The 10037-nt window shown below is 33.6% G+C and overlaps 1 protein-coding gene across 1 annotated transcript; it reads left to right on the forward strand.

The window, feature by feature from the left end:
* Positions 1-874: 874 nt before the first annotated feature.
* Positions 875-3507, forward strand: LOC149397750 (uncharacterized). Its single transcript, XM_089614337.1, has 5 exons — positions 875-922; positions 1072-1164; positions 2112-2124; positions 2655-2728; positions 2806-3507. The coding sequence occupies exons 1-5, from the start codon at positions 875-877 to the stop codon at positions 3361-3363; spliced, it is 786 nt and encodes a 261-aa protein (XP_089470463.1). The 3' UTR covers positions 3364-3507.
* The last annotated feature ends 6530 nt before the right edge of the window (positions 3508-10037 follow it).

The raw sequence follows: 10037 nt of genomic DNA on the forward strand, positions 1-10037 counted from the left end.
ACTCCTTGTAACTTGTTGTCATGGTACAGGTTGAGATCATGAGATATCTCTTGAAATCGGATCAGTATTAGTACTTTCGGAGCTCATTTGTTGATCTTCTTGTAAAGGAGAGTCAATGTCTTGATCAGTTACAATAGGAAAAGACTTTGTTTTGTGTCTTTTTGAATTGGAATCTCAATATCCATGATGATATGCAAAGGTACATCTTTGAAAGGATCCATCTGGATATATCTCTGAGTGTGATCACGATAAGGAAAAATACCTTAAGGAAACACCACATCACGAGATTAAAATGATTCCTTGGAGTTCAGATCTAGAAGCTTGTATCCCTTAACACCCCTTAGATATCAATCATAGCACATTTTCTAGCTCTAGATTGGAATTTGGTTATGTGTGCTTGAAGAGTTGAAGCACAACACAAACAACCAAAAACTCTCAAAGAATCATAGTCAACCTATTTATCATGAAGAAGCTTAAAAGATGTTTTGTTAGGCTAAATAAGAGAATGAGTTCTATTGATCATATATGTGGCAGTGAGCACACAATTTGTCTAGAACTCAATGGGAATTTGTGATTATAAAAAAATCTCTAACAACATTCAGTTAATGCTGGTACTTTCTTTCAACCACAAAATTTTGTTATGGTGGTTCTACACACGAAAATCGATGTAGGATCTCATGTTTGGAGAGATAGTTAGAAAAAACTAATTCTCTAGCATTATTATATCTAATAGTCTTAATGTTAGTAGAGAAATGATTAGTGACATATGCACCAAAACAAGGAATGATACTATGAACTTCAGATTTTTATTTCATTAGAAAAATCCAACAAAATCTAGACATAAAATCAACAAGAGTAAAATGAATCTATGAACATGTCGGGAAGGAACACTATATGGTCCCCATACGTGATAGGGTACAAGGTCAAAGATAGACTTAGAAAAATTATTTGCAAAAAAAGAAAGTAATATATGTTGCATAGTAAGAGGACAAACACAACATGGTAAATGTTTATCAACTACATAACTATGATATGCTAACCGATGATTTATACCTTCTACTCTGTTAACAGATATGTGACCAAGCTGTTGATGCCAAGTCTGAGCTTAGACTTAATCACCACAACATTGGTGTTGATGAAGCCATCATTTGTCAAGATGTAGAGGTCATTAACATCTTTACCGATCGTCCTCAAAAGATTGATACCATGAATGACAAAACAATCATTTGAAAAAGAAGCTGTTACATTTGATTCTTTTGTCAGTGCACTAACATATATCAAATTAACCTTTTATAGCAAGATACATAATGAACATTATGAAGAATAAGATCCATGCTTAATCCAACATTTCCTATGAATTCAACATGACTAACTGTTTGATTAGGCAAGGTAACAGTAGAATTTTGTAGTGGACTTAGGGTGCGTTTGGCGTTGCTTATTTTTTGGTGTTTTTGCTTTTTTTTAGAATTTTAAGTCAATTTTTATGTTTGGTAAGTTAAAATAAAAACACTTTAATAAAAAGTTCTGCTTTTTCATAGGCAAATTTTAAAAGCAGATATTTGATATTTTTTCTAAAAGCCACTTTTGTAGGGATTAGTTTCTCTCTCCACACGCTATTTATTTTTCTTTCCGTAGTAGGGTTTCTTTCTGTGTAATTGGTTTCTTCCCGCATCTCTTCTCACAATTCTCTGCAACAAAAAAAAAAAGTAAAAAGGTATGTGATTTTTATATTATTTATATGTGGTTACGTACATCCATGTTTACACTTCTTTGTAGTTTTCACTTTTTTGTTTTGCTTTCAATTGCTTCAATCAGTCACATGCTTTGCTTTCAATTGCTTTATATCAGTCACATGACAAAACACATATTTTATTATATAAGCCTTATAACGCATAGTCATAGATAGGCTAACATATTTTAATATATTATTTTATTGTAGTAGTCAATAGGATCCTTGGTCACAACAATGTGTTGCGCTTGTAAATGGCGTTCACTACTTTTTTTTTTAATTTTTTAAAAAATATTTTTGTGCAATGTATTTGCTCAGCAAAATTACACCGTTTTCTATCATGTAGAATATAGTTTCCATTTTTAATCTTTAACTTTGGCAGGTTCGTACTCTTGGTACACTATAGACTATACTCGTTGTAGAATTTGTACAATATGAACCCTTAGTTAAAAACAGTATAAACATATTCTAAACATTAAACAATACATGTATTAAAATTGAGGGGTTTTTTTTGCTGTGGTAACATTATTATGCATTATTATTTTAATATGTATATAGGATGTGTACGGTTTAGCTGCTGAAACTTGAATTGATTTGATAAAATATTATAATTAAAATTTACATGTATTATTTTGGCTTTAGATGGATAGCCAAAACAACCACAACCAAGTAGAAAATAAAAATATTAAATCAAGAGTGAAAGCGGTTTGGGACGCGCAGACTCTCAATTTATTTTGTGAGTTATGCGTTAAAGAAGTTGAAGGTGGACAACGACCAGGAACTCATTTTACGAAGGTTGGATGGGAAAACTTGATCAAGAACTTCAAAATTAACACCGGAAAGACGTACGATAAAGTTCAATTGAAAAATAAATGGGATTCTCTCAAGAATGATTGAAAATTGTGGAAACAACTCATTGGCAAAGAAACTGGTCTTGGCTGGAACATTCAAAAGAGAACAATCGATGCAAGTGATGAATGGTGGGACAAGAAATTACAGGTAATTATCAAATATTTAGAATTTATCTACATTTCGTGCGCATTTATCAATCTAAAAATTCATCATTCATTTTACAGATGCACCCTACTGCAGCGAAATTTCGAAAAGAAGGTTTTCAACCAGAATTCGTAGAGATGTTAGATAGGATGTTTATGAATACCACAGCAACTGGTGATCATGCTTGGACACCTGCCTTTGGAACTATTCCAAGTGAGGTTAGCAACGGAGTAGAAGATGTTGCTCCACTTGAGAGTGATAACGAGTCACATGATTCGAGTACCAAGAAAAAATTTAACTCTAAATCAGGTGAATTCGGTTCCTTGAAAAGAAAAAGAGAGAGAAAAAGTGAGAAAATCGGAGGTGCGGTGAAATTATCAGCACAAATTGATCGCTTATGTGAAGCTGTCGAAAAAAGGAGTGCACCGGCAACCACATCAAATGATCAACTTGATTCTAGCATAGCCACTGTTATGAAAATTGTCACTTCCTTACCTGGAGTGGAGATATGTAGCGAGTTACATTTATTTACAACCAGGTTGTTCATGATCAAGGAGAAAAGAGAAATGTTCATGTCAATTGAAGATCCGGACAAGAAACTTACATGGCTCAAATTTGAACAGGCTGAAAGAATATGACGCGTCTTTTTTTTGTTTTTTTTACTACTTTTAAGTTTTTTAGGGATATTTCTAAGTTTGTAACGACTTTCTTTTACTTTTGAATGTCATATGTTTTTTTTAATATATATATTTGATCTTTTACAGTTTGAAAATGTTGTGTTGTTATATAGAATAATTAGAAGATGAATATTGACGAGGACGAAGAACGTATCACAGATCAAATCATCTGCACGGCTGCCCATCTTATTCGACAATATTATGTGACTTACATATACAAGACTCCATGTATGACTTCTTCTCAAACTGGACATGCGTGGCTAATGGAGATGTTAAGAGGACATGGACATAGATGTTATAATATGTTCAGAATGGACATAAATGTGTTTATCAAATTAAGCACTGAATTACGAAGCAACTACGGATTGAAAGACTCAAGAAGAATGACTGTTGATGAAATGTTGGCGATGTTTTTATTTACATTAGGTCATGGCGCTTCAAATAGATTAGTCAGCGAAAGATTTCAACATTCTGGAGAGACTGTCAGTAGATATTTTAATATGGTGTTGGATTGCATATGTACGATGAGTGTAAACAATTTGAAGCCAGAAGATCCAGAATTCAAATCCACTCCAAAAGAAATTTTGAAAGACAATAGATTCATGCCGCATTTTAAGGTAATTATGTATTTTCTTTTTATAAATTTTATGATTAATTTTTTTTTTCCTTTCTTCATTTACCTATTTTATTGATTTTTCAGGATTGTATTGGTGCTATAGATGGTGTCCATGTTTCTGCTATCATATCTCCTGAAGATCAAGTACCATTCATTGGAAGAAAAGGAGTTCCAACTCAAAACATCATGGCAGTGTGTAATTTTGATATGCAATTTACCTACGTATATGCGGGGTGGGAAGGTTCGGCTCATGATGCCAGAATATTCTTAACAGCTTTGCGTGATCCTAGTCTTAAGTTTCCAAAGCCGCCTACAGGTTCGTTTCACATCAACTATACTTTTTCGAATTTTAATAACAATTTATTATTTCTATGTTTTGAAATTTATTTTTATTTCATAGGTAAATATTACTTGGTTGATGCTGGATATCCATTAATTAAGGGATTTTTAGGACCATACAAAGGTGAAAGATATCATCTTCCAGTATTTCGTTCAAGTGGACAACCAAATGGTTACCAAGAAGTATTTAATCATGCGCATTCTTCTCTTAGAAGTGTGATTGAGAGAACATTTGGAGTTTGGAAGAAAAAGTGGAAGGTACTACGCGATATGCCTAGCTACCCATTTCGCAAACAAGTAAAAATAGTTATCGCAACAATGTCTTTGCATAACTTTATCAGGAAGTACGCAAATTATGATCTGGATTTTGAAGATACAACTGAAGATAACATTACTATAGATGATGATCACGACGGCAATGAAGATGGAGAAGGTCAAGATAATTCGGGAACTTTAGAGATGAAAATTTTAAGGGATCAAATTGCTGCAAGTTTGATGGGGCAGTAATTTTTATTCGTTTAATAATATTTTTTACTAGACAGATGATATTTTATTTTATATTATTTAAAAATTATTATATTATTTAAATTATTTATTTTTGCTATTTATATTAATATTGAGATTTACCTAATATTATTTAGATTTACTTTAGTCTTTTTTGACATTAGAAGCTAATTAAATAAAACTGTTTACCAAACACTAAACAATAACTTTTTAGAAAATTAACTGCTTTTGATTTTGATTAACCAAACAGTACATTATTTTATCTAACAGCACTTTTTCTGACAGTACTTTTTAAAAGCAATTCTGAAAGCAGCACAGCAATGCCAAACTGGGCCTTAGTCTAGAAAATAGTGATTTCTAGCCCATATTTGCCTTGATGCACCTGAATCCAAGATCCACAGCAAAATAGTTGACCAAACCATGAAAACCTGATTGGAATGAGGTCATGTTGACTTCTCTAGACTAGCTAGTCTTGGTTGGGCCTGATGAAGAAATCTGGTTTGAGAGATGGTTGATGATATGATGGATTTGCTCAGAAGAGAGGTAGGATGAGTTGGTTAAGATTGAGTTTTTGAGTCCAAAACCATTTGTAGATCCGTCAGTAGCGTCGGCATATAGCTTAGACTTGAACTTGTAACCCGATGTATAACCATGGATTTTGTAACGTTTATCAATCATGTGCCCTAACATTTTGCAGTTAGGAATTCTTGCAAACGAGAAGATTTTATTTTGTAATTCTCGTTGAAATTATTAATAAAATAAAGCTCGACATTTATTATCTATTTGAATTGAAAGAAGTTATTTCTTATAAAAGATTTATCAAACATTCATCAATCCGTAGTCTCCGTATTAAAATGAATCGCATGCTAGGCATCCGAGTTCGGGCAGTGAACTAAAACATGGTTGATGATTGATTCATGCATGGGTAGCTGAATCTAAAATCATATATGTGGAACACGAGTGAAGGTTGATCACTTAGTGGGAGCATTCTGCACTTGTGGTAAATGTACGACCTGGACAGACTTGGTTGTAGATGTTTCGTTTAAGTACCGTTACGACACACTAACTAGGATCGCTTATGATGGTCATAGTGAGACTTGATCTAAATCCTGAAGTGATCATGGACTTCAAGGTCATTCGCCGGGTTCTTTGACTCATTTCCTTAAAGGCTACTGATACGCTGATTAAACTTATGCCTTGGGAATCCGAAATATGATCTGAGCGGAAAATGATTCACAGATACGGAATCCAGCCTTACTGAAAGAAGGTAAATGTTCACTCACCTAAGGGTTGATTCAAGAACCAATAGAGTGTGCGTACTTCTGAAGTAAGTAACGTTCGAAAGAATCTTTGCAACAGTGCTTTGGGAATATAAGTATCAAGAAAGGTATAACAGAATAATTGACTTTTCTCGATACGAGTTGAACTTGGAGGATCTTGATCATGAACTGACTATATTAGTGGACACTTTGTTGGAATTGATCTAGGGTTTAAGAAAAAGTTTAACGCTTCGCAAAGCGGCGGAATTTTAAAAATTTTCTTTCCAAGTAAAAACAGTTTTTTACTAACCTAGACAAAGAGCAAGTACATATAAATAAAAACTATAATGAGCATAGAAGTTTACTAACCTTTCTTGAAGCTTGAACTTTGAGAAGCTTTTGGAAAGTTGCAACGCTCGTCTCCCCTCGCAACACGTCTCTCTTTCTTTCCTCGGCGACTCGAGCAACCACGAAAGTTTCTATCACTAAATCACTCGAAATAAAAGGAATCAATGAGTCGGCACTTTTAAACACTACGACTTAAGAACGAGTCTTGAAGTCGCAGAGCTAAACTCTAGGTCAAATGAGGACCTAGGTGCCAAAACAATAAAACAAAATTGAAGAGAGAGAGAGAGAGGAGAGGGGCGGCCACAAGTTCTAGAGAGAGAGACTCTCAATCTCTAACTTATGTGGAATGAGAAAAATGAGAAGAATAAGGCTCATATTTATAGGAGAGGTTTTACCTTCAATAAGGTACTTTCCTCTTCTATAGAATATCACATATTCATGAGGAAATATTCTTTATTTCCTTTTCTCATTTGGGCGTGTGAGCCTTGGCTTCTAGAAGCAAAATTGTTTCCTATTTTACTTGCCTTGGCTGCCCATGTCATATCCTCCTAGAGGAAATTTGTTTCCTCTTTTTCTTTTGGCAAGTATCTTCATACATTAATGCACAAAATAATCTCTCTTTCACACTAAGGGCTGCACGAAATTTGGTCTCCCATTCACTTGGGTTGGACGGCCAAAAGCCTTCTAAAAAGGCTTTCTAGGTTTTTCTTTAATTGTTCATGACAACATAAGAAAAGCCCATTAAGAATTTTCAAGTAAAATTCTATGAAATGAAATTAATTCACAAGGCCCAATAAACATGTTATGGCCGTGTGATATAATATGTCATCATATGACATTTTCAAAAAATTTATTGACATTCATTTCATGCCATGTCCAAAAAGACAAAATTACCCTTTCGACAATTTTCGTTCTTGTTTTGACTTAGCTTCCACTTTAACTATTCCTATTCGATGTGATTCGTGACAGTGACCTCATGGATCCAAATGAACAAAGCTTGAGCTAAATACTTGGACTCAAAAGTTCACAAACCTTTTCCAAGTTTAGCTTAATATCAACTGACTCCACTAAAGAGTTGACACTGAAAATCTCTCGGTTCAAATGAATTTATTTTCTACTCAAGAATTCAACCTAATTGTGATGAGTGGATCCACAGAATATTATCATGTTTACCCTTCATGAATATCATCAGCTAGTCGGGATTTACAAAATTACCATTTTACCCTTCTAGCTGTTATTTCCTCAACTCCTTTGTCGCTTGTGAATAAGTTAGAAACAATGTATTGACGAGGAGCTAACAAGTCACATTGTTTCATCCAAAAGAGTCAAGAATCAACTTGGACACTGGCCAGTTCATTTATTCACACTCCAATGAACAAAGCATGAGGTGATATACATTGCATTTCAGCAATCTTGTACATGAATTCCATATCTGTGAGAACTTCACAAAGTTACTCATGACATTCTCACAACTTAGTACTTCACCAATAGGCCTTGTTCGGAATCACATAGTGAGTCCGAACTCTGACTTTTTCTCAAATGAGAATACTAAGGTGTGAAATGACATGTCTCATTTCAGGATTAAGGTAAGCACATTGCAATTCATACGTAGTGACTTCGAGACATAAGAAGTTAAATGGTTTGTTCTTATCTTGTCTCTAGAAGTCCACTGGTCAATTAAGTACCTTCGGAAGATACCTAGAAGAACTATAGAGTCTCCAACTCTCAATGCCTCATAACCAGACATCATAGATTCTTCTAACAATCATACTGGGGTCAATAGTCCTTTGACCCTTAGATTGCGAATATATCGTTTTAAGCAAACTACGAAGAGTTTGTTCATGCAAATCTACATTTGTCTCTTCGTAAGTTGTTTAGTTTGTTTATGGACTAAAGACTAAGGTTTTTTATCATAAAGCTTCAAACAAGGAAGATTGAATGAACGTTTCAACTTTTTATTAATGAATAAGCAATTACAAGCAAGAGTCTTCATGAGACTTTATTACATCAAATGTAGAATATAAAGATTACAACTCTTCTTGTGGGCACCATTGACAACACACTTGTCATAATGAGTAAATATAATTCTAATATAAAAAAAGGTTCAGTCTTGGCTTACGTACTGGAGTATTTGACCAAGATTAAACGAATCGATGGAAAAAGAGAAAGCACTATTTCGCCTTTTTAATCGGATTTGTTAAGCTCCTATTACTAGATCCATAGACCCCGATTCGACTCTGATAAAGACGGATAAGAACTCTCAAGTAACAATAAGTATTATTATTACAATCTCACAGTTGTAAATTGTTTAGTAGCATTTTACAATGAAATTTGTCTATTTGCCGAATCAAATATTTATTGTGGAATTAATTATTTATTGTTGGATCAAGTAAATAATCAATTGAATTTTAAGTTGGGCCTTATGGACACTATAAATTCGAAATTCCTTGGCCCATGACTATGGGATATGGGCGCCTACTTTGGATTGATAATACCCAATATTCGCTTTTTAATTAGTTGCTAGATTTGTGGAAAATAAATTAGGTAACTAATTAAATAAGAGAAAGAATAATAATGGTAGAAATATTCTCTCTCCATTAAATAAAGAAATAAGATATTGTCATTTATTCTCTCTCATAATTAATTTCCTAATATCTAGGAGAATAATAATGGTAGAGATATTCTCTCCATTAAATAAGAAAATAAGATATTGTCATCATTATTCTCAAATATATAGATTCCTTAAATATAGGAGAAAAATAAGGAAATAATAATATCATAGGTTATGATTTGATGGATGAGAGAAAAAGTAGGATTTGTAGTCAAGATCCAACGGTTTATGGTTAACTACAAAATATGAAATAATAAAGGAGAATAAAATATATCTAGAAGATTCCTAGAATATCTCATTTCTACAACTACAAATAGGGGTCTAAGAGAAAGCAAAAATCACTCAAGCTCATAGCTAAAAATTTCGACCGACTCCGACGTGTTGGCGAAATTATCTCTCTATCTCTCTCTCTCTCCCCCACATTATCTTTTTATTCGTCTCGGAGATTACGTTTCGGAAGACTACGATGTCATCTTCTGAGTGCCAAATGAAGAGAGTACTAAAGCCATTCCATGAGATCTGATCATGGAAGATAAAGCTTGAAGAAGGAGTCAGAGGAACTCGGAACGAAATCTTGAAGAACGCATTGAAGATTCTGTAGCTAAGGAGAAATGTGTAAGTTTTTCCTAATGACTCTTCTGTTTAATTCGGTTGCTTGATATTGATCTCATACTTATATTAATTAAAAGTAAATCTAGATCGTGTTATATATAATCAGTATTAATTAGCTCTTGTTAGTGTAATTAATTTTCCGTATGGTTATATGGGTGCATAATCACCAACATTTGCAATGTTTGCACATAGTTCAATTCTATTTCTTTTTGTTGTTAAATTTCTTATGGTCATCACGAACCGTCGTAGCATGAGAACTTGCTTCATCAACAACTCCAAGAGCATCCACTCCAAGTGACCTATGCTTCTCTTCTTGATTAAGCATCGTGTAGACTTTGTTGATAGG

This window comes from Urtica dioica, chromosome 5 (genome assembly GCF_054948205.1).
Source record: "Urtica dioica subsp. dioica isolate 48M chromosome 5, U.dioica_male_clone48M_v1_H2, whole genome shotgun sequence".
Classification (NCBI taxonomy): domain Eukaryota; kingdom Viridiplantae; phylum Streptophyta; class Magnoliopsida; order Rosales; family Urticaceae; genus Urtica; species Urtica dioica.

Coding starts and splice junctions, on each gene's coding strand:
- LOC149397750 (XM_089614337.1), top strand. CDS start 875: ATGTCGGGAAGGAACACTATATGGTCCCCATACGTGATAGGGTACAAG. Junction 923..1,071: donor CATACGTGATAGGGTACAAG/GTCAAAGATAGA, acceptor CTCTGTTAACAG/ATATGTGACCAAGCTGTTGA. Junction 2,729..2,805: donor GGTGGGACAAGAAATTACAG/GTAATTATCAAA, acceptor TTCATTTTACAG/ATGCACCCTACTGCAGCGAA.